At 37.8% G+C, this 26,409-nt stretch overlaps 1 protein-coding gene across 5 annotated transcripts in view; it reads right to left on the bottom strand.

The window, feature by feature from the left end:
* Positions 1-26,409, bottom strand: part of MAP3K12 (mitogen-activated protein kinase kinase kinase 12) — a 1,100,073-nt gene that overhangs the window by 24,727 nt on the left and 1,048,937 nt on the right. For all 5 annotated transcript variants that reach the window (XM_044083918.1, XM_044083919.1, XM_044083920.1 and 2 more), the window contains one exon: positions 19,527-19,794. In XM_044083918.1, the coding sequence (XP_043939853.1) occupies positions 19,527-19,794 (268 nt within the window). The remainder of the gene's footprint in view (positions 1-19,526; positions 19,795-26,409) is intronic.

Below are 26,409 nucleotides of genomic sequence, written 5' to 3' on the forward strand. Positions count from 1 at the left end.
TTGAGCAGCATTACCCTCAGTTTTTGTTTATTATTGTTGTTTATGGAGCTGGGTTTGTCTTTTGAGCCTTGCCTAAAAAAGGCAGTATTGGGGTGGCAAGAGTCTTGGCCAGTATTCGAAAGCCCAGGGGCGACAGGTGCAAGCCGTCTCTGGCGAAGCAACGTGGCTTGTCAAGCATGTCGTCCCAGGCTGACAAGTACTGGATCCCCTTTGAATGACACCAGTAGTTTAACCAATTGTTGAAACTGATCATTTTTTCTTCGTATGCTGGCATCATTTTGGGTGAGGGCAGGATGCTACTCAGAGTCAGAGTCATACCAGCCTGGGCTACATGGTCAGAGAGCTCCTCCATGTCTCTTTTCATGTAGTCCAGGGAGGTACGTCTCAGGTCATTTACGCCAACATGTACAATGACAGAGTCATATTTGCACTTGTTGTGGAGTGACCTGAGTGCATGTGTTATGTGGCGGATTCTGGCACCTGACAGGCAGCTTACGGTAACCTTCTCCTTGTTCAGTCTAGTGAGTGGGACGTCTGTGTGCCTGATGATAGAATCACCGATTACTAGTGTGTTAGATGTGTTATTTAGCCTTAGGGGCTGTTTTTGCTTGGCACACTGACATTGTGACGTATGTGTTACCTGGTTTCTGTTGTGGGGTGGGGGTTGCTTGGGTGTATGCTTAGGAGGTCTTTGTTGTTTAGGCAGGTTCTTATTTAGAGCCTCCGAGTATGTTTTTGCATGTTTCTGAGAGTTGTTTTCTGGTGCAGCTATGGCTGGTCTATGTGAGTCTGGTAATGTGGTGCTAGTGTTGCCCTTCTCCTTGTGACTGGTTGATCCAGTCGTGGATTGAGAGAGCTTAGCCTCCAGTTTGGCTGTGTAGCTGCATCTCTCACATATGTTTGTGTTGGTTGGGAGGAGGAGGGGGTTGTCTGTGTACATGAGGCAATTGTAACATTGCCTCAGGATGCCCAGATTCACCAGCTGGACCGGAGAGCACACCTGAAGCTGTCCCTTGAACATGCCTGAATGGATGGTTGGGACTCTATTGCTGACTGGATGAGTAAAGAGCCTTATACTTCCTGAGTATAGGGCTGAAGTGCAAGCTGTAAGCTAGTGCTAGTTTTAGTAAGTTTTAGTAAATGCTGGTCTTAAATTGCCTTATTTCTAGAGGGCAACAAAGGATTATGGGAGTGGGAGGAGCTCGAGCCTAGGATTTGTCTGATAAGTCGGACACTCCTGGTCAACAAATATAAATAAATAAAATAAATAAATAAGTTGCCAGCTCGGAACTGATGCCACATCCTATGACCCAAGAATGATGAATAGTGACACAGATGCTAAATTATGGTAAGTACATAACTCTTTTTCCATTACTTCAATCATAGTTTTATTATGACAGTATTGTGCATTAGAAAATACTCAAAACACGTTTCAGTTCCTGTCATCCTACTTATTTTAGTCATCTATTTGATTATTATGATGTATATATTGTTGTTTAATAACATTAAAGTCTTACTACTTCATGACAGTTTCAGACCTAGGCACCAACTCAATAGCATTATTTCCTTAATTTATGTACGTTTCCCCAACAACTGTGTCAGGACATTTTGCAGTCTCCTTAAACTCCAAAAATTCCCAAAAATGTGTTTCCAGCTTCCTCTTTCATTTCCATCACATCTCTAACATCTGTTCTCTTATTTGTCTGGTGTATTAAAAGTACATGTGTAAACAAGTCTGTGCAAACATCCTAAATCCTCTGGACTTTGCAGCATACCTTGGAGCCTTACATATTTCCTACAGTTGCTTTCTTGTAATTTGTCATTCATTTAAATCTTCCTTCCCCATCTGTTTTAATGTCTACTGATTAGGTTTTATAATTGTCATGTAGCATTTTATGTCTTACTAATCATGCCTTTCTTAATAGCCTCTTCTGTTCATAGTTCCACTAAAAATCCTACTACAGATATTGGTCTTTCACTCAATACTTTTCCACCTCTCTCTGTATATGTTTTGCCAACAAGCCTGGTATGGAAGGTAATCTCTGCTCTGTAGGTCAAATTCCTGCTTGGTTCCTTTCTGCTCTGTAACTTTCCCTTCCAGCTTATTTGCTTCTAACAATGCAGTCCCATTTTTAGTCTTTTCCATTTACTTCCTGCCATCTATCGCCTGTGTTCTGTATCCGTAGTTAAATTTATTCGGGTCTATATTACGTTATTGAAAACCCATATCATCGAACACCACAACACCGACACACACAGCCCGAACTGCAAATTCGCCGAACACCCTAAACCGCATATTTTCAAATCTTGAACCGTCATAAGTCGGCCAACACCACCGCGTGCTACATACTACATACATAAACCAAACCCTACCTCTAACCTTGCACTAAACCTTAAATACATTACTATCTATGCACTTACCTTATCCCGCACCCTAACCCTAAGGTCTGTAACCATTGCACACTTACCTTACAGACATATACCCAAACAAAACAAATAATCCACACACACATACAGTTAACAAAACCCTACTTCTAGCCCTACACTAAACCTTACATACATTACCTATCTATGCACTTACCTTAACCTGCACCCTAACCCTAAGGTCCGTAACTATCGCACACTTCCCTTACGGAACTATACCGCAGACGAGCCAACCATGACACTTCGACATTTTGCACGTTTGCTGTTACTGTAGTTCGCGCTATACATGTCGGTTTTCTAGTGTTCTATGATACGGGTTTTCGATAACGTGATATAGACCCATTTATTCATAATGGCAAAATTTCCTTTAACCACTCCTTCACTGTTTTGGTCTTTATTATGTTTACCTGGCACTCGCACTTTATAATTTAATATTCTGAATAATTATTGCTATTGTTCTAAAGGTCTTGCTTCCAAAACTCTAATCTTTCCCTGCATCCCTGTATTTCCATTTTCACGCACTAAGGGGTCCACGTTAGGTAATCCCTGTATACACCTATCTACTCACCCCATCTGATGGTGAGGTTAAGAATGAATAATCATAAAACATCAACCAAAGGGTGTATCTCCAAGTAAGTGCTAACCTCAGTGTTGCTCTCCACAACTGAGGTTATCACCAACTTGGAGATGCACCCTTTTGTTGCTGTATTTCCATTTTTGCTCCACCATCACCTTTTTTCCTCTAAAACCATCTTTTTGTGCTGTATATAAAAGTTGACTGCATGGCTTTAAAATAACCCTTCAAATCAGGCAATCCTAAACCACTTTGTTTAATAGGAAGAATCAGCTTATCCCATTTTATTATTGCTCTCTTTCTCTCTGAAATAAACTCTTTCAATTCTTTATTAATTATCATCCACAACTTGTTCTCTGATTGACAAAAGTTAGTTTGACATAAGTAGAGGACCAAAGGAACTAAAAACATTTTCACTGTCTGTATCTTGCTGTCAATATCCATAGCCAGTAATTTCCAGTCTCTTACTTTTTTAAACAATGTTCTGTTTAATTTTTTCCCACATATGCTTAATTGCCACAGCACAGTCCTTTTTAAACCATACATCTAAATGCTTCATCTTTCATGTCCCGATAAGTGTGGGTATTGCTGAACTACTTTGTGCCACACACAGTTTACTGCTATACCCTTTTTTGACCTTTATGTTACACCCTGAAAATATTTGAAACTGCCTTAGTATATCTCACAACACGTTAATGTCAGATTAAGGATTTGTCAAGTTCAAAATATCATACACAGACAGTTACTTTCTCTTGACTACCATATCAGTTATATCCATGAATTTTCAAGTCTCATGTCTGTTTAGCTAAAGGATCCAAGAAAATAGACAGTAAGAGGAAGGAAGTTGGCATCTCTCCTACCAGAAATTACTCAGCCCCCCTTTACTTTTGCCTATAAGCCAGCAAATATTCTCTTTATTAATTATATTATACTATTAGGGAGTGTAAACATTAAAATTGCCCTACTCAAAGTCCAACTAAATCCAATCAAATTCTTTGTCTGCATTCAAACTTATTAACAATAATGGAGTTTTATATATATATATATATATATATATATATATATATATATATATATATATATATATATATATATATACATATATATACATATATATATATATATATACATATATATATATATATATATATATATATACACACACACACACACATACATATATATATATATATATATATATATATATATATATATAATACACATACACACATTTTTTTTGCTATGAATCATCCATTAATATTTTCAAATGTTGATCTCCATTCTACAATTTTTGCCATCTCTTAGCTAATATAGACAAACATTTTAGGACTGAAACTGGTCTATATGAGGTAAGGCCTACAGGATCCTTGACTTCTTTTGGTAATACTGTCTCTAGTGCCTTCTTGCATAATGCAGGTATTTCTCCCCACATTATTAAGCAGTGCCTTACAAATCTTCCAACAGCCTCCTTCCTCCCAACTCTCACATATCTGTGGGAATTCCATCCATTCCTGATGACTTCCTTGTTGCTTGATTATACATCACACTTCTATTTGTCCTTTAGCTACTGTGATTGTTAATTGTTCAGCTTTCACTTCACCAAGCTTTGGGGTATTTAATGTTTCCAAAAAAAGCTTCCAAGCTGTGCCTAATTCTGATTTCTCTGTTCTTCTGTTATATACAGATTTTCATACAATTCAAATATTTTAATCATCTCTTCAGGATTCCTAAATAACCTTCTTGTGATAGGTCCTTAAGTTTCGCTACAGTTCCTTCCACTTTGTACTAACATTATTGTGTTCTGAGATTATTGTAAAAACTGTTTGACTGAGTTTCCCTAAACTCATGCCTATTGTACAAATGCTTCCTTATTTTGCTCTTAACACTCTGCAGTTGCTTGTCCTCTTGATCTGTAAGCTTTTCCCTCCTCTGCAACATTTTAACTTTTGCCAAACCTTCCAAATTATTTTTGCTAGATTTCTCCTCAGTATTTTTCTCTCTTAATTCTTCTGTACTTTTAAAATCCACCTTCATTTAATCCAAGCACTAGCCACTCTATCTGGAAAGATTACTATCTACCATAATAACTCTTGAATTCTATTTATTACTCATTCCTTAAAATACCCTCTTTAAATAAATATGTGGGGAAATGCAAATGATAGTCTTTTCATTTCTTGCATCTTTATCTTAACTTGTCAGATATACTTATTGGATGGGTCTCAGTACTTTCAATCAAATGCACGTTTCTGTGAAATATAGTATCTGTTCCGCCTAGCTCAGTTACTGTATCTTGGAGATTAATATGTAAAGTCCTTCAATAGAGCTGTTCCTGGGGGGAAACAAATACTCCCTAACAAATAGTTTCATATACTTCTCTAAAAATCTGCCTTCTTATTTATAATTTCTCTTTTAGGACCACTGTCACTTCTTCCCTGACACAAACTAAATTCTAGTCAGCACCTAGAAGTAAAATGCATTGCTGTAAACTGATTATTGCTCCTGTAATCATTTTAACTACTGTTTTATGGGGAATAAATATGTATGCCAAGGTAATTATCTTCCCTTGCCACTAGTACCTCACTGCCACAAATCTTTGTCCCTCCTCTGCTTCTTCCTATGAGTATAACACCTTTTTTCATCTGCTCCTGCTATTCAGATGAATATCTGCACTGAAATCCCCTTTATCAAGCTCATGTTCATTTCTACTGAAATGTATGCCCTGCAACAAGATAATCTGCACCCTACATTTCTGAATATAGTTCAACACTGTTTTTCATATCAGTTAAGTCAATTTACATGGTAATACTGACAATGAAGACATGTTGTTTTAAAGCAATAATCATTTGTAATGCATGCCACGTCTGGTATACTTGTTCCTATTAAAAGACTATGCACATTTTTTTTACTTTTATCTAATTTCACACATCTGTTTGAGTTCATGTCATGTCTTTCCAAACAGTTCATTATACCCTTCCCCAAATCCTTTTAACAAATATAGATTGGATCTACTTCAGTAGATCGAAATACCATAACATTGAAACTCATAAAGCCGAGATGAAAACATTGCAAATTCACATCTACGAATATTAAAGCCGAATGTTTTAAACAAGGAACCAACTAATGGGCATTTCCGGAAGTCACTGGAGGTTTTGAATGGACATCATGCGAAACGGAAACAAATGTATGTATTAATACACAAAACTTAAAAAAATACTTTTACAACATTTTTGCAGGGGGGGGGGGTCAAGACCCCTGCACCCCCCCCCCACTCCCTGGAAATTATGTATAAAAACTTCGAGATCACATTACAGTAATTCTCCTATCCTCACTGTACCGCAATCTCTATTCACAATCAGTAAACTTAAAAAATTCTCTCTTACACATTCTGTTACACTGAAAATTATGTCTTTCTGAGTTTAGTGCGATGTCCATTTAAATTCTCTGATTACTTCCAGACATGCACATTACTTGATTTGCTGTTTCAAACTTTTGGCTTTGTTAAAATTCGTAGATGTGTATTTGTGATGCTTTTGTCTCTTCTTTATGAGTTTCAGTGTGGTATTTCGATATACTGAAGTAGATCCACACACACACACACACATATAAATATATATATATATATATATATATATATGTATATACAGGAAATCCTTCTATGTGGCACACCTCATTACAAAAGGTTTCTCATCCAGAAAAAAAGAGGTCACTGTTCCCCTCTACTCATCACTCATTAGATCCATTATAGAGTACAACGCCCCTTTTGGTATGTACCTCACAAAACATCTACAACAACTGGAAAGGCCGCAAAAATACCTCACAAAGAGGATTACTGGCCTCAAACAGATGCCTTACGCAGACCGTCTCAAAAAACTCCAGCTTTACTCCGTCGCATATCGCCTACTCAGAGGCGATCTCTGCTTAACATACAAAGCTATGTCAAACCAAGAGCTGATGGACATGCTCCACTTAAAGAAATCCCAATCCCTCCGAGCTACACGCTCTAGGGACCTAAACCTTGTCACCACAATAAACAGAACATGCTGGAGGGATAGATTCCTGTCCCAGAGACTTCCCATACTCTGGAACAGACTACCTATCTATGTCAAACAGAGCTCCTCATTAGCACTCTTCAAGAAAAATCTTGATGATTGGATGGGTAATAGGAAATTCACCCCGGGGATCACTTCTGTGGTTCTGCTTGACAGGGGCACAGGAAAATAATTTTCTTGGGTGGCGAAAGCCACGGTACATTTTTGACTAGGCTTGTATAGGCCCTAGGGCCAATAGCCTAGTACCTACCTATGAACCCATATATATATATATATATATATATATATATATATATATATACATACCCAGAAACCTCAGTTTTTCCAAGCTGGCAACCAGTAGTGCCATCCATCTATTTTATAACAAGAGCATTTGTGCTCAGAAGCCTCAGTTTCTCCGTGGTGGCAGCCTGCACTGGCACCCACTCATTTAACAATAAGGGGTACTTGTGCTGTGATGCACTTTGCCAGGGCTTGCATACAAGCACACTGTATCATATTTCTTCAAATATGTAAAACAAATTCTCTTTATATTCAAATTTACTTTTTGAAAGAAAAAAATCACTGACTACCTTTATGAAAAAAATAGCTCTCTGATTTTATATTCAGTGCATTCCCAAACCAAATCTGTTTGGGAGATGAATTTCCCCCTACATTTAATTTTTCCTTTTTTAATACAGTTCATTCAGTGCTAGCAAGTAACAAATCTGCTGAAGGGGGCACACAGTGTAAGCTCTGAACATCCAATTTGATGTCTTTCTTATTTCAAGTGCGTCAGTTCACCTCATTTTGATTATAACTTAGATACACCAGACATTTGCACTTTGCTAAAACATCTGGTTTTGGAAAATCCCAACAATATTCAGTTTACTTTCCATAATTAACAAGCTCTTTTTTCAGAATTAAATAAAGCATTATACTCAACTAAATCTATATTCCTTTAACGTATTCTTGTAACATACATTGTACATATAAGTATTATTTGACTCTGCACTTCTAATTACAAGTCTTTCCGTATCATGCTACAGACCAATGTTTAAAAAAGATTTAACACAAAATCTCTTAAGTGAAAAGTTAGCGTACATTTGTTTTTTCTCTTCTATTTTGCATGTTTTGAATTAAACATCATGCAGTGAAGTTGAGATGTCCTTTGCTACTTACCAACTTCCCTTTATTATTTGTCCTCTGCATAGTCCTCACCCTTTCACCTCATCAATATTTGGTTCAAACCCCAGCTTCTCATGACTGTCACAAAAGTTCAAGCAACTCATGGTAGAAAGGATACTTTTTTTTGTTTAGTAAGTTTGCATATGTATTAGTCTTCTTCCCTTTCCTCACTTTCTTGCAGTTCTGGCATCTGGTTCAAATCCAGGCTATTCCTAAATTATCTGGTCCACTCCTGGGCTTGTCTCCATCATTTAAGCATTTTCTTTTGAAACAAGGGGAATGGTTTCACTGTTACAGTCTCTCTTATACCCCTCTTACTAGTGCAGAATCCAAAAACAAAGTCTTCTTCTCTTTGCTTACTAACAATCTTTTGTCTGTACTTTATCTCTGCCAAAGCCAGATATGCTTCTACATATCTTTTTGATCCACCTGGAAAAAAGTACTTTAAAGACTGCTGGGTGTAGCAGTTGGAATCTTACCCCAGCCTCATGACTCTTACACTAGATACATGTGAAATAACAGTCCATCCCTATCACTATTTAAGCATAACCTGGACCTTCTTCTTCTGCTTTCGGCTTTTCCCAGTTACGGGTTGCCACAGCAGATCACTTGTCCGCTCATGATTGGCAGTGAACGTTTACAGTGTCGAGTTGCCAGCCCGGCGCCCAACCTTCCACAGAAGGCACACACACAAACGCACTCATGCCTAGGGCCAATTTAGAGTGTCCAATCCACCTACAGCATGTCTTTGGCATGTGGGAGGAAATCCAAGCGACCACAGGGAGGACACGCAGACTCCGCACAGAAGGCACCCCAGCTGAGGATCGAACCGGAGAACCTCTTGCTGTGAGGCGACAACAAGCATAACCTGGACCAATGAATGATAAATCGGAAATTTAACCCAGGTCTGGCCCCCATGTCTCTGACAGACAGAGGCAGACAGTAATGCCTAAACTAACACCTCCCATAACCTCTAGAAACTTCCTAACATACCCCCTCTTATTAAATGCCCATGATATAAGAGGGGACACAGTTGGGTTGGATCGCTGGGCTTATCAAGGCCATGGTGGTTGTTAGCGTAGTATATACCTATGAACAACTCTTGATGACTTGAATAATCTTACTTCTCTTTTGTCCAGTGTAAAGTGGTCATTTTCCACAAATATCGTGGACTGCCAATGTTCTTAACATTACCATTTTGCCAAAGGTTTATAAGAAGCATCTCCTGCTTGTATGATTATATTTTAATCAATAAGGGTCTCAGCTTGTTTTTCTGAGGATAAATTAGGAGACAATATGCAATCTGCCTTCTTGATTAAAATATCCTTCAGTGGAATACCAGTCCAGTTACTTATCTGTGCTTTCATAAAAGTAGTACAGTCCACTCCCTCTTACTTCTCTGGTACTGCAGGAAAATCTCAAGTTTTGTACTTGTACTGTACCCACTAGACCTAGCATTACCATTTTCTGAAAGATTTCTTCAATTACTGACTCAGTCTTGGTCACGCTTTCCTTCATTTCTGTTTCTGCCTTTTACATACTTAGCAGTTCATCATAATGACTATTTAATACTTCTACTACATTTCCAGGCAGTTCTCAATTTGTTCTTATATATTCTTCCAAAGTCCTACGTATTTAAAATATGTCTGAGTGCATCTGATCTATTATTTTCTTCCGGTTTACTGTAAGCCATCTCCTGCAATGATGCTGTGTGTAGGTCTGTTTCTTTTGATCTGCCTTTAGATTCTTCTCTTCCAGAACCTTTTCTTCTCTTTTTCTAGTTCGCCTTAGTTTATTTTTCACAGATTTTTCCCTTTACTAAGATTCAAATAATGTGTGTGCTAGGCAAGGGTTGAATTTCTTTGAAAGGTTTTTTAGATTCATAGATTCATAGATTAGTACTAGGCTAATTGCCCTTGCAAGCCATTTTAAGCCTAGCCAATTATCCTTTGTGAGATTCAACCCCTGTACCATGTGTTTGTAAGGCAAACACCTTAACCATTAGGCCACCCTCCCAGGGTGTAATGTTAACTGGCTTTTTAAGGCTCTCTCAGTTATCTCACTGGGAGAGATCTTGTTAACATGCTTCTCATCTAGTCACTGTCTTAGGAATACCAAAGAAAAGCTGCCTTTATTCTTCTTAATCCAATTTTCCTTTCTCTCCTTCCCACTAGGCTAACTCCATGAATCAACCATTCACTTAATTTTGGCTACTTTCTGACAGCTCCTCTTCTCAATCACCAGGTCTAGCAGACCCGCCTGAACTTCCCCTAGGTTCAACCTGACCCATATCCAGTGCTGGTGAGGAGAAAAAGAATGGTGTTATTGTACCACAATGCTGCTGGGGAGTATGTCTTAACCCGTGCTATTCAAAGGCAGTCTTGCAAGCTGTGCACTGGCTTGTCTGTTGGGGGTCCAGGTGCACTACTGCACATTAGCAGCCTCCAGACCAAACAATATGTTGCTTGCCAGGCTCTTAATGCTGCTATTGCAGTCAGTCTAGGCAGCCTCCATCCCAGGATGGGTGAGCCAGTACTAACCACTTAGTTCCATCCTTCCCCACCCAGTCCTGCCAGCACTCCTTCCACCAGTCAAACACAAGTTGTTCAGTGTACAGGCAGGACTTTATCCCTCTGTACTACGAGGTTATGTTTTGAATTCCATGGCTTTGATTAACTGTGGAATACAGCTCACCAATTTAAAAGTTAAAATTACCATAAATAATTTAAAATCATGACTAAAAAGTAAAATGAGTCTATAAGAGGCCTGGAGACCCAGGTTTCTTTCTCCTTTGGATAGCACAACAATTTTTTGTAAATGAACAAGACATGCAAAGGCAGCAGGTTATTTAAGGCACTGGGTTACCTTTTTTAAAATATCTTTATTAAATCATCACATTTTAAGTTGCAACACTAGTTCACACACTAACAGAACATCAATGAAACATTAATTTTCATTATTATTGCAGTAGGGATACAGGTTTCCTTTTTAACAGTCTATATTACCTTCAGCATTACATAAATTGCTCAGTTTTTGCCTTCCCTTAAATCTCACTCCTCCACCTGAGAATTATTCAGAATGCTCTTTTCCCACAAATTCTTTTTATCTGCTTGAAAAATTCTCATTCCCTTTTCTAAACGTCTCAACTCCAGTTCTTTTATTTCCTTTACAGCATTCAGTGTTCATTACAGTTTGTTTAGATTTTGATTTCCATTAAACTTAGTAAGGCCTTACTATGCCTATGCATTCCAGATCCTATATCCCAGTGTAATTGTTTTCCCATTTCTTTCAATGAACTTTGTAGGGTATTTTTAGAATCTGCCAAGTCTTTATATTCCCCCAAAGCATGCTCCGAATTTCCTCTATCTGCCCCATCACATCTCCGAAATCTACTATTCTACCTAGGGAAAAAAATCCTCTGAAGTTGACTTGAATTATGAAAATAGCCATACAAGTACTTGTAAAAACTTTTTTGACATAGTTGTATACTTGGAAGGTCTGCAGATTTCTTCACATTGTGCCTTTATAATTTGTCTTTCTATTCTATTTTCCTAACCCTTTCTAAACTCCTCTGCTTGATTCTTGTAATCATTCAACATTTTATACACTTTACTAATTATCCCTTTTTAACAGCATGTTTTGTTTTAGCCACAACTACAAACTCTACAAAGCTGGTATTTCACTTAGCACTGCCCTACCCCTTTCTCTTCGCCTGTATTCTGTTAGAATGGCAATATCTAACCTGCAGTCCAAACTTCTGCTTAGTCTCATTACACTCAATTAACTTTCTCTCTCAGTTCTTTGTTCCCAAAACCGTGGCTCCTTTGTTAACTTCCTCCAGTATATTCTAGCCTCCTCTCACCTATTTCCTATAGCCATATTTGCAGATATCCCTAATGGTGAAATGGCTTCATTCCTATGATACTTTACTTTATGAATTATAATATTCTGTATGACTGTTGCTATTCTCCTTAAGGACTTATAATTAAAATTTTAGTCTCACTCTATCTGTAGAACTCACCCACTGCCATCCCTTTCCACTTTGATTGATAACCTTCTGCTTGAGTTATGTACATAAGCCTTAACTGCATAGCCTTAAAGTACCTTTACAAACCAGATAACCCTAAACCACCTTGCTCTAAGGGGAGAATCAGCTTAACTCTTGTTCTTTTCCCCTCCCAAATAAATTCCTTCAACTTGTTATTAATTGTCATCCACATGTCCTGCAGTTGATAAAAGCAAGCCTGAAATTTGTGGGAGACTAAAGTGCCTAAAACATGTTCACTATGTGTATCTTACTATTTATATCAATAATAAAGAACTTTGTGTCTCTTAATTTGTGTCATCTTCTGTTTAGCTTCTTCCTCATAAATCTTTAGCTGCCATCCCTTTAATCAATGCAACAAAGTTCTTAATCTTAAATTCCCATAATAATCAGTACTGCTAAACCAATTTATTCATGGTTACATAGTTTACTGCTATAGCTTTTGTTTTGTCTTCATTGATTTTATATTCTGAAAATACTTCAAACTACCTCAAAATGTTTTACAACACCAAATCATTATTTTTTGGATTTATCAAGTACAAAATAATATCTGCAAATAAAGCAAAATTAACATATCCCTTGTATTCCTTGAATCTGTGAATCATGTATCTTGAAATTGTTAATCCATTTTTTTCCTTGATAATGATTCTAAATCTATCCATCCTCAACCCCTTTTCCCATTTTACACATGGGGTCAGGGTATCAGTTCCGCAAAGACAATCATCTTGAGCCAAGGTTTACATCACAGGATGGCTTGCCTTGCCGCGGATAATGATTCTAAATATAATACAAGTAATAGGGGTGAAGGAGGCATCCTTACTTGGTTCCTGTGTTTAAACACAACTTGTCAGAGCTCAACCATCCCTCCTTGCTTATCTCTGGCCCTTCATACATCTTAAAGTCCAATTACAATACTCATAAAATTTCAGCTGAACCTAGTGAATGCTTTCACTGTATAAAGACTTATAAACCGTAGTGATGTTTCCTTACACACCAATTTATTCTGGATTATCACTGTTCTGTTTGTGTTACTAAAGGTTTGCCGCCGCTCCACAAAATGGCACTGGTCTATATCTATTAATATTGGTAAAATATTTGCCTATCTCTTAGCAAATAGAAATATAAACACTTTTTAATCATAACTTAAAATCAAAAATGGGTTTACATGAAGCAAGATCTGAATAGTCTTTACTCTCTTTCACTATTCCAGCACCACTGCTTTCTTCCAAGATGTTGGTACTAACCCCCCCCCCCCATTTTTTTTTTTTTTTTTAAATATTGTTGAACAACAACTTCCGGCACACTTCACTGTCTTCCCTCCTAATTTCCACTTGTCTAGTGTGTGCTTCTGGAAACTTTCCTGTTTTTATTTAATCTCTTCCTATGCTAACTAATAATTGTTGAGCCTCATCTTTGTTTAATGTTAGCATAATAAAGACTTCCATAAATATTTGTGCCTTTTCTTGTTTTCCCTATTCCTCTGTTTTGCATACAATATTCATAAAATGTCCAAAAAAAATCTCTTAATATTTCTGTAGGATTCCCTAGTTATTTATTTTGTCATACACTCCCTAAGATTGGCTACAGTTTTTTTTCTATTTCTGTGTCATTATGCTAAAGTTTATGAGCTCCAAAGCTCTTATAAAAAATAAAGTTTAACAGCAGTCTTTCTAAGCTAATGCATATTGTCGAAAAATTACCTTAGTCTTCCTTCAGTACTTGCTCCTCTTCATATTCTTGGATATTTCTCCTCTTATGGAATACTTTAACCTTCAACACCATCAAAATGGTTCTTATTACTTCTTTCCCATATATTTCTATATTATTTCTACCACACTTTTAAAATCCATTTTCATTTTATCACACTCACTAGTTATCTCTCCGGAAGTATTTTCTATCCTCTACAATAACTGTTGAATCCTACCCATTCGTTCCTTAAATTGTTTTCTTTTTAACAAATACAGAATTGTCAGTGTCTCATTTTTACATCATTATCATGTATTTTTATGCGACTCTTATTGGTGCATGATCTGATACGGCTATTAAAAGGGTCTACAAGCTTTCAATTAAATACACATGCTCCCGTGGAATATAATTTCTGTCAAATCTAGCCTAGTTATTGTACTGTGGGGAATAATAGTTGCTGTTTAAAAGAGATAATTAAAAGGGCATATACAATATTGCCTGATAATTACACAACTCAACCAGAGGAGGTTAGAAAAGATTGGGAGGATGGACTAGAAAGTTGATTTACAAAAGAACAATGGGATGAAATCCTGTATGGCTACGAAGTATGCAGTAAAGTCCAGAAGGTATAGGACATTTTGCATGGAAGTGTTTGCATGGATATTTTAAACCCCACACAGACGTCAGTGAAAATTTTCTCAGGTAGTCAGCAAACACTAGAGTTGTGATGAAAAAGAGAGAGAGGGTTATCTTGAAACATTTTTGGGGAATATAACAAGTTAGATTTTAAAAACTCAGAACAGAGTACTTGTCAGAAATGTTGGGGGATCAAATGGTTGTAACTAAAGAATAATTTTTTTTTGAGTTGTGACACAGTATCTGAACTGCCTAGACATAGTAAGGCTTTACTGTTTTAATGTTATTGGCTGCAAAAAAAAAAAAATTACCAGAAATGGAAATCAGAATGTTAACCAACTGTAACTAAATTGCTGAGTATTGCAAAGGATGTGAAAGAATTGGAGGAGGGATCTTGAGAAAAATAAATGGCATTAGTTGGAACAATGTATGCAGAATAATGTTATGGAATAATGAGGTTTAAGAGATGGCAGGAGTTGAGTAATTTAAGTAATAATAATTGTTAAAAAAGAAAATATATGTTTACTGCACGAAAACAATAAGAAATATCACTATGGTTTGTTTTCTTTTCTATAGATTTGTTTGTATCATGCCTCACAGCAAGATGTTCTATGGTTCGATCCTCAGCTGGGGTGCCTTCTGTGCGGAGTCTGCATGTCCTCCCTGTGGTCGCGTGGGTTTCCTCCGGGTGCTCCGGTTTCCTCCCACATCCCAAAGACATGCTGTAGGTGGATTGGACACTCTAAATTGGCCCTAGGTGTGTGTGTGTGTCTTCTGTGGAAGGTTGGGCGCTGGGCTGGCAACTCGACACCGTAAAACTCCACTGCCAATCATGAGCGGACAGGTGATCCACTGTGGCAACCCCTAACCGCGAAAAGCCGAAAGAAGAAGAAGATTTGTTTGTATCTATCCCACTGTTACAATTTTGATTTAATGAAGATGTTTAAATAAATTCTGTATTTTAACTGACAAAAAACACAAACTATTCACTTTCAAAAAAGGAAATCTACTCCTCCAAATAAGAACAGTTACTCCAAACTGATGGCTGCACCCACATGTACTACTTACTTTAAATTTAAGTTTAACTGTGCTAATATTGCATGTTACAGCCTGTGTTTCCACTTACTTAGTTTGATGCTTGTTCTTATCTTAGCTCTAAGTTTCAAAATTCAGTGAAATTAGAAAGCAAAGTAAGAAATGAACTGCTTGGCAATACACCCTTAGAAGTTAATTCCACTGTATCCAGCACACCCCAGAAAAGGTTGCTGAAAATAATCTGTCCAGACCTCTCATAATTAATTGCCTGAACTTGCAGGCTGCTTGTCTTCAGCCAAAATCAGATACTAGTAGAAAAAAGTTATCTACTTTGCAAATAAAAGAAAGAACTACAATTTTTCATGTTTTCATCAAGTCTCTTGTTTTTTTTAAGTCTTTTTACTTAAAAAAATGTCTATAGCCTAAACTAAAAAAAGGCTAAACAAATGCATTTATAAAAAAATGGAAACAATTATTACCTTTTAATTCTATATAAAATAAGAACAATACACATTTACATTCTCCAGCAGCCAAGTATCACAACATTATATTAACTGTAACGTTCTTCTTGATGGACTTTTTATCTTGTTACATTGTAAAGCCTGGACACATTACAATTAAGAAAAAGTACTTTCTTAAGTTAATATTACTAGCATATCAACAGTCACTGATAAACTCCACCCTCAACACATTTAAAATACTTCTAATTGTATAATACGCAGGACTACTTTGTACACATTAGAAAATATTATGCAATTTATATCAGGAAACTTATGAAAATATTAATAAGACCAAAATTGTTTTACTTAACCAGTACTATAACTTAGAAGAATAAAGCCCAGATTACATTCCAGGTGACCCAGGTTTGATTCGTAGCTCAGGTATCTGAAACACTGGCAGGTAAGGATGGTCCTACCCATCCTTAGAAGAGGGCATTTGCCTGGATGCTCCTCATAAGCAATCCTTGGGGGAGGTCATGGATATGGAGGGGCATTATCCTTAGTGGAGAAGGATAAAGAACATCGGCTGAGGCATTGTGGAGGCAGGAGAATGTGTCCCTAGATCTCTAATGCACACCCACCCATCAGACATTAACAAATATGTGGGAAAATGATAAATAGGGCATAAATGATCATGTATCAGCTCCACCCTAATCAGAGTGAGTCTGTGGGAGACCATGAGAGGTAGGTAGACTTGATGATTGAGGAGTGGCATTGGGGGGTGCCAGCATTCAGCTGTGTGAGAGAAAAAAATGTTTTACTAACAGCACTTCTTCATTCCATTCAGTGTACATCTAAACATTAATGACATACAGTAGTTTTATGCTTTGCAGTCTTCCCACCAGTTTTAACACAGTCAACAAACTTCCAGTCTTTTTCATCCACTTCCTCTTGCACAGCCACTTCTACTGGGATTGATGCTTTACATTTCTCCCACACGTTCCCCAAGTTCACATTGGTGCTGGCCATCTCTGTGAGCATCCTGATTTCCAACAATGGTCTCTGGTTCATGTCCAGGGTACTGGATTACTTTGGTCAGCTGTTGGGCATTTTGTTTCACTCAGGCATTTTCCTTTGCAATTCTAAATATGATTTCACTGGCAAAGTCTCTCTTTGTTGGCTCACTCTTTGTTGATTAAACTTTTTAAGTTCCACTACAACCTGCTCAGCATTCAAAATTGTCTTTGAATCTCTTGGAGAAAATATTATGAAGACAGCTAGTTATGGCAACTTAAATCTCATATCTACCCCTTGACATCCCCTGACTGCCAGGGCAAACTTCCTTCTCTTTTGACTGTATACAATAAATAATAATCTTCCACAACCACTCTGGTGTGCCTATTTCTTAATATTTGTCCTTCTGCCACAGTTTTGTTAGTGTCTTTCTGGTGGCCAAATGTGGACATGCACACAGTGTGCTCTTTTAGTTAATAAATCCTGATGTGAAACACCAATCCAGTTATTTATTTGTACTTTCATAAAATTAATACAGTCTACTTCTTCCAGTTCCTCTGATATAGCAAATAAATCTAGGTCAGTTTCTGAAATGTTTTTAAAAGGCATTCTTTATAGCATAAAATAAACAGGAAAAGTGCTGCTCTAGGCATCTACTTTGCTCTAGTGCTTTATTTGTGTACCAGGGTCAGTGTTAAAGGAAACAGCATAAGCTAGATCTGTGATGTTTACCATTCATCTAAGAGAGGCAGAACTCTAACTCTTTAGGTCTAAGAACAAACCAAAGAGCCTACTAACACTTTTGCGACACATACCTATCTTAAAAAGGTGTGTGGGAGGATTATAGTTCTGCCTGTCTTACACCTAATAGTTGTTATGCAACCCCTTCCCCATCTGGTAGGCTGAATGGACATATTGAAGACACATTAGCTGTAATGTTGAGCAAGGATTTTCATAACCCAGGAGCCTTCTCATAACTCCAAGGGTTTACCCAAGCAAATCCCATATATGTCACACTGTACACCTTTTTTTGTGTGTGTGTGTGTGGGGGGGGGGGGTCGTACTGAAATTTCAATTAATAGTATACTTACTATTCATTTATTTTTATTAACTTATAAATTTTGTTAAACAGATGCTTTTGTCTTAAGACTAGTGAGCTGGCTAGTTTTCCTGCTTAAACCTATCCTTTGTAATGTTCTTACGTTGTTCCCATCTGTTACACTTAGATATTCTTACATCATTACATTTTTATGTTAAACTAAAGTTCTGGCTGTAGCCACTAGACAGGCCTGAAAATGGGCCGTGTGGATCAGTGCTCTACCATGGCTAAAACAAAAATAAATTAAATGAATAATTTCAGGAGTGTTTTAGTTTTTGTTTTTCTGTACTCATCATATATTGTGTTCTGAGGAATGCAGGGTGAGAACACATTTTGAGGGGGACAGACTACATTATGGAAGCTGGTGTACAATAACAAAAATCTTGGCTATGCCCCTGCACATGACCAAACCACATCCAGGATTACATTTTCAATAGTTGAGGTTAAACCTGCAACAGAAGCATTTGAACTTACAATCACACTGAACCAGGTAAACTTCAGAACATTAACATTCTTTACACTCCTCATCTTCAGATTATGAGAATTACCAGCAGAAAATCAGTCCTGTACCTGCAGTCAGTCACTGATAGCTATAATCATTTACCCATCATGTTGCCACATACACCTCTCTAATCACAGCAGAATAATGCTTATGATCAAAGACAGCTGTTCAGCTCTTGGTTTACACTCAGCTACCTACTAGTCACATCAACATAAAAATACAGAATTTTGCTATCTGAAACAGGGTTGCAGATGAATCATGCATCTTAATGGCATTTCAGACTGCCAGCTTATGTTTGTTCCATGATGGTTAACAAGATTGATTACATTAGTTTTCAAGTAGATTAGCTACTGATTCAACTCTATTCTACTCTGGTTCCAGACCAGCAGTCTGCAATAAAATGTGTCAAAAGCCAAATGATCTCTGGCTAAATACCAGCTTAAAATAGCATTGCACAGTTCTTGCACATGCTTAGTGGCACTGAATTTTCCTACACATTTACAGCTTCATAGCAATACCAAAGAGACAAACATTTCCTATAAACTGACCTCTAGTAGTGGAGATGTTAGCTATCTCATCAGTGATATGAAACCAGAACCACTCCAAATGCAAATAGAAAATGAAGATGACTAAATAGTTTTACATGCAGAACCACAGGAGCAGATACTCCACAAAGACTTGATTTCCCCTTAAAATAATGAAAGTTGTTAGTTTTCAAGCTACAGCTATTACATCACTGAAGAAATGATCAGCTGGAAGGACTATTACATGGGCAGCTTTAGGATTAGTGCAGAATGTCTGGTTCAGTGGTTTAAACTAAGATGAATAAAGGGAGAGAATTACTTTCAGACTTACCTCACCACTGAGCTGTGTCTTCACCTGCTGGACTGCTGCTTCTTTCTCTGAAAGTCCATCAGACTGCGTTAAGATATCTAAGGGAATTTCTGATGATTGGGACAGCATGTCATCTGACTTGTCATCCAGACGGTCATCTGTGTTAGTACTGATTACATCTGGCGTGCAGCTGTGCGAGTGGTCACTTGTGTTCCCCTCCTCACCATCTGAGAAATTTTCTGAGCTGAATGTAGACAAGGACTGGCACTTGCTCATTCCCTGTGTTCTTCTGAAAGAACAACAGCTATAGATTAATGAAGAACTTGCTCCTTGCTCTTGCCTCATGCTGTGTTTCTGCAGCATGGCTTTTGGTACATTTAAGCACAAGTCATTACATATGCTACCAGAAGCTAATCAGTGCATTCAAATTGGTACTAACTCTAACTGACTGACTAATTAACCTCAAGTTCATTGAGTGATTTAGAGCCAAGCAAATTCGGAGCAATGAACATTTCCAGGGGAGAGCACGTAGCTAATTAGCTTTAACCACTTCCTCTGACTGCTGCTTTAGTGTGCAACTTCCTCAGTAAGACCATTCTCCATATTATGGTCCACATGAAAAGTCTATGAATCAAAGGCTTACGCCAATGCAGAACCTTCCAAGAAAAGGCTCCTGTGTTCTGGTAAGCCTTTCTGAATTTCCTCTACAAAGTACTAACATAACAATAAAATAAAATTATCATCAAAGCTAAAACAAAATTCAAAAATTAAAGCATATCCCAGCTGCTCGGGTCAATGAAGGTAGTCCACAAAATATAATACCACCAATAATTCCAAACACGACTCAGGAAATGACTCCAAGCGAAATTAAGTGAATAATTTTATTCCAAAACACGAACAGGACACAAAAACCAGAGTCATTTCCTGAGTCATGTTTGGAATTATTGGTGGTATTATATTTTGTGGACTGCCTTCATTGACCCGAGCAGCTGGGATATGCTTTAAGTGTTCATTTTTAGTTCTTTCGTAAAATTCAAAAATTCAAAACAATTCAATATCTCAAAACCACAATTAAACATTTTGACATTTAAAGTAATAATCTGGTTACAGAAAAGAGCACATAATGCAGCACATAGCTTGCTTGCAATGTTAAGCAATAATCCAAAATGAATTAAAAATCAACTGTAGAGTAGTGAAACTTCATAGGTGACAGATGCCTCCATTTTCCATCCCCCCCCCCACAGAACTATATACTACCAAGTAAAAGCAAATGTAAAAAAACAAAAAAACAAAAAAGAATAGAAAAAGCAGTTATGCACTAAATGAAAATGATTTTCAACACACGTGAATCACAGACTATGAAGTTATTAATTTAAACAATAGCATACAAGTATTTCAACAACAATAACACAATACACACATCAAAGTTAAACATCAAAAAATGCATTAGCTAGAAACTAATCTCTAGCTTTTTTCCATATAAAACACAATATTTGTACTACAACTTTGTGTGTAATTTCTCCCCCTACCACATACAATGAAGGTTTGAAGAAGACCAGGGAATCATTTGATTGCTGCTAATCATTCCCTGTATTTTGCTGTGGTGCTTTAACTTAGCAGTCTGACCTGCTGTGCTTTCAGATATACGTTATCACTCTGGAGATCCTCACTTATACAGTAAGTCACCGGGACAAATCTTGCAGCTGCATCATTCTAACCAGGGCTGTAGCTGGCGCAGGTTGAAGGGGCAACCACTTTGGGTGCAAGGTATCAGGAGGCATGACAAGCAGCTACTAATTGGGTGGTACTGCAGTACCTGCATTTAGAAATGAATGCCAATACTGCACTTGTGATCAGAGGTGAAATGCTTTAGCTGTGTGTTGCATTTAGACTGTAGTAAGTGGATTGCTACAGTTTGCAAAGAACCACCTTTGGTCCTCAATTTGGAGAACGGAGCGGTTTTTTTTTTTTTGCTCATCAACTTAGAGCTGAGGAAACTGCCCTGTGGGGCACAAAATTAACTGGATATGGCTCTATTTCAACTAGTATTTACACTAAATTTTCTGTTAGTTATTTGTTACTACATGTACTGTTATAATGTGTTTAATCATTGAGTGTACTGTAGCTTTTATAAAATGTGTTCTGTGTATTTTTTAAACAAGAAACATCTTTATTAACTCACATATGACATAGACAGTCTTACATTTATATAAATGAAAACAAACCATCCTGATGCAATTCTAGTTGCAAACATTCTGCATTGCAAGCCACGTTGACACAATTGTAGCTGTAAACATTATACATCATTTATAGTCTATCCAGTCATTGTTGGTCAAACATTACATTGCTCATTCAAATCCTACCTTCTTTTAAACCACGTTCCTCCTCTACATGTATTGTTCTCACAATTCCCATTTTTTCCTATGTAATTTGCTCCTACCCTTTTCTAAAGATCCCAATTCCAGTTGTTTTAGCTCTGTTATTATATTCACTACTTCCAGTATAGTTGGTTTGGACTTTGATTTCCATTTTCCAGTAATTGCTTTTTTGGCAACAGCCATCATTAGACCAGCAAGGCCTTACTATGTCTAGGCAATTCTGATTCTGTATCACAAGCTCAAAAAATTATTTCCTTAGTTATACCAACTTGCTCACCTAGTACCTCTGACAAAGCAGTCTGCAAAGTCTGAAAACTCATTACACTCCCAAAAAATATGTTCCCAGTTACCTCTTTCTTTCCCATCACATCTCCAACACTTGCTCTCTACCAGCAGAAAAATTCTTTGGAGTCTACTTTGGGGCATAAAATACCTATGTAAAGACTTCCAAGCAAAGATCCCAAATCTTCTAGACTTTATTGCATATTTGCGAGACATAAATATATCAATCCATTGTTTCTTTGTGAATTGCTTATCCAATCTCTCTTCCCAATCCTTTCTAACCTCCTGTGATTGATTCTTATAGTTATCATGCAATATTTTATATGCTCTACTAATTTTTTCTTTTTTTAACAGCAGCTTCTGTTCTAGATTCAGATAAAAACTCTACCAGTGCTGGTCTTTCATTTAGTTTATTATTTCTTTCTGTTTGTCTATACTCTGATATCAATCCTTGATAGGGAAAGCAATCTCTAACCTGCACACCAAATAAATTATTGGCATCATCCCATTCTATTACCTTTCCCTCTCTAGTCATTTGCTCCCAAGTACCTTGGTTCCTTTGCCAATTTACTCCAATAAATTCCAGGCCCGTCTTGCTGATTGTATCTCTAACTGCAGTCATCCCTATCTGCAGAATCTCCTTTTTTCATTCCCATGTTGGCTTACTTCTTAGAATACTTTCTGCTACTTTATGAATACAATGTTCTGCATAACTACTGTTAATATCCTTAAAGGTCTACATCCAGAGTCCCACTCTCTCCTTGTTTCCTGAGCTTTCCTCCTATTTCATCAGCATCCCTTTCCACTTTGAATTATAATTTTCTGCATGTGTTATGTATAGCAACCTTAACTGTGTTGCTCTGAAATACCCCATCAAATTGGATAACCTCAGTCTGCCTTGTTCTATTGGAAGAATCATCTTATCTCACTTGACTCTTGCCTTCTTCCCTTCCCAGATAAAATACTTTAGCTGTTTATTAACTGCTATCCACAACTTCTCCTCTGGTTGTTAAAAATTTGCCTAACCCGTGTGCAAGACAAAAGGGACTAAAACATTTTCACTGCTTGTATCTTACTATCAATATCCATATAAAACAGCTCCTCAGTTTTTGTATTATCTTTTGTTTAGTGTCTTCCCACATATCCCTGGCTGCCACACTGGAATAATTTTTAATCCATATGCCTTCATTTTATCATGTCCCCATCAATATGGATATTGCTGAACCAATTCGTGTATGGGTACATAATTTACCACTATTTCCTTTATTTTAGCTTCATTCATTTTGTATCTCAAAAAGATCTGAAACTGTCTCAAAATGTTCCACAACACTGTAATATCCTTTTCTGGTTTTGTCAGGTGTAAAATAATATCTACAAAAAGACCCAGCTTTTCTTGACTACCATATCAATTATATCCTTGTATTTCTGAGTCCCTTATTTTCTTTGCCAGCATTTCTAAATATAATGTAAATAACAAAGGGGAAAGAGAGGACACCCCTACCTGGTTCCTCTGCTCAAGCAGAAATTATCAGGGAGGATCCCACCCACTTTAATTTTCACTTCCAATACCTCATTGTTGTGTCTTTCGGCTTTTCCCGGTTAGGGGTCGCCACAGAGGAACTCCGGTCCGCTAATGATTGGTAGTTGATTTTTACGTGCCGAGTTACCAGCCCTGACGCACAACCTTCAACGAAGGTATGCCCATTCACGCATGTCTCCACGCAGGAGATGCTCTAGCTGAGAATCGAACCGGACAGTGTCTTACTGTGAGGCGACAACGCCACTGCAACTTCCAATACCTCATATATTCTCCTAATCAACCTTATAATTTTATCAGGGAATGCAAATGCTTCCATTGCCCTGCTCATAAAGTCCCAGCGTACTCTGTCAAATGCTTTCTCTGCATCAAGACCTACCAGCAACAGTGGTATTTTCTTGTGTTCTGCTTCCTTCTAGATCATCAATATTCTGTTAATGTTGTCAAATGTTTGCATCCACTGCACAAAACCACACTGATCCATATCTATCAATTTTAGCATCATTTTGCCATTCTAGACATAAACACTTCATAATCATGGTTTAGTATTGAAATGGGCCTGTATGAAGCTGCATCAGATGGATCTTTACCCTCTTTAGGTATTACAGCTACCACCACTTTTCTTCCAGGATGTTGGTACGTCTCCTTTTCTTAAAATACTGTTAAAACTTTCCAGATCTTTATAATTTTTTCCCTCTTGGCTTCCAAACTTCTGCAGGAATGCCATCTATTCCTGGGGACTTTCCTATAGATTGGTTATACATCGCCGTTTTCTCTAGTGGTGATTTGGTTATACATCACAATTCTCTGTGACTTTCTCTCCCATCAGTAGTTCCCCTGATTTGTCCTTACTTCAGTCTTGTAACACACAGCCCCTACTCATCTCTTGGAAGTTCATTCACCTTGTGCTTGCTTGCAGCTTTGTTTCTTTACTGATAGTTTTTGTTGGCTTGAATTTCTCTCTCTGTCATTTCTCCTTCTCAGCCCTGCCCGCTCCGTTCGCCCTCTGGGCTCACTCTACTCCCCTACCCTGCCCCCATTCCCCCTCACTCCTTCTATGTTTGTAAGCATAAAGCCACTCCCTCTTCAGACATAACCTATCAAATCAAACCATACCCACCTCATAACTAACTAATCCCCTCCCACAGTCAACTCATCCCACCTATCCCCTCTAACAAACCACAGCTACTTTCCTTTATCCGCACTCCTTGCATCACAGACCTCCACACTGCACCTCAACAATTATGTGTTATATATTTACAAAGCCAATACTCACAATACTTTTCTCTCTCTCCCTATTATACCACCTTACCTGCTTCCCTAACACCTCTCGGTACCCTTCCTTCCACATAATCTCAACGTATCACAAAAGAGAACTACCCTACTCTGGCTCCATTTGCCCATATCTGTTCCATACCTATGATTATCTCCACTCTAACAGAAAGCTTCCTGTCACACCTAATATAGTCCCCATCCCTCATAATCCATATCCCTTTCTCTCCCATGCCTGTAATTTCAGCTCTAGGAGCTCTACAGAATAATTATCCCTTCTTCTTGAGTTAATCTCCAACCTCCTGTCTGGAGACATCCACCCAAACCCTGGCCACCCTGCCAACCACAATACCAATAGAACCACAACCCTTTCACCATCTCACCACAAATCTCTCCTTCTTACCACCATCAATGCCTAAAGCCTTTGTAATAAATTACCTAACTTCCATGCCTGGCTTGCCCATACCCAGCATGACACTGCATCAGTCTCTGACACATGGCTCAAGCCACACCTTAAAGACTCTGAAATCAACCCCTCATACACTATGGAATCATAAGACATGACAGAATTCAAAAGAAAGGAGGAAGAGTAGCCCTACCTTTTCTTCCTTTCTAACACTGACATCCAATACCTCAATTATCTATAGCCGAATTAACCCTGGCCTGCCTAAAAATCAGCAACCGCAAAAACATAGTTATAGCTGCCCTATATATTCCACCCGGTAACAACATCCCTATACTTGAAGATAGCCTTTCTTGGTTCTCATCTAATGTAAGTAACGAATCAATCATACTTGGGGATGTTAACATCAACTGGACCTCCATTCACTCGGGTAACACCTCCCCAAATATAAACCTTTTCAATTTCTCCCAATTAATAGACTCTCCTACTTGGCCCAACAAACAAGCTCTTCTGGCAGCATCCTTGACTGGATATTAGTCTTCCATTCTAACAACATCTGTGACATTCATATGTCGCTCACCTTCCACCCTTCAGCTACAACACAATTATATCTTAACCCGTAACCTCACTAACTTAAATCCTGAATCCTTCTCTTACTGCTTAAAACAAATGGACTAGAACCCTCTAAAAACCCTTCCACTAGACCATGCTGTGATTTACTTTAATACTTCATTCTTTAACATACTTAATAACTTAGCACCACCTGGAGCTAAAAGAGTAAAATCCAAAACTGCCCCCTGGCTTTCTAAAGAAACAATAACCCTCATGCATACCACGATAAATCTTGGAAACTACCTAAAATACAAAACTCCTACCTCCCTTGCAGAATTCAAAGAACTCTGTGACACAGTTAAGAAACTAACTGCCTCTGATTGCAAATCCTACTACTCACAGATGCAAGCCCAAGAAATTTTGGAGCAGTATTTCAGCCATCCTTACTCCCGGCAAAAAAATCAACCCTTGCCCTGACCC

Source organism: Protopterus annectens, chromosome 9.part0 (assembly GCF_019279795.1).
Source record: "Protopterus annectens isolate FY-2018-M chromosome 9.part0, PAN1.0, whole genome shotgun sequence".
Classification (NCBI taxonomy): domain Eukaryota; kingdom Metazoa; phylum Chordata; order Ceratodontiformes; family Protopteridae; genus Protopterus; species Protopterus annectens.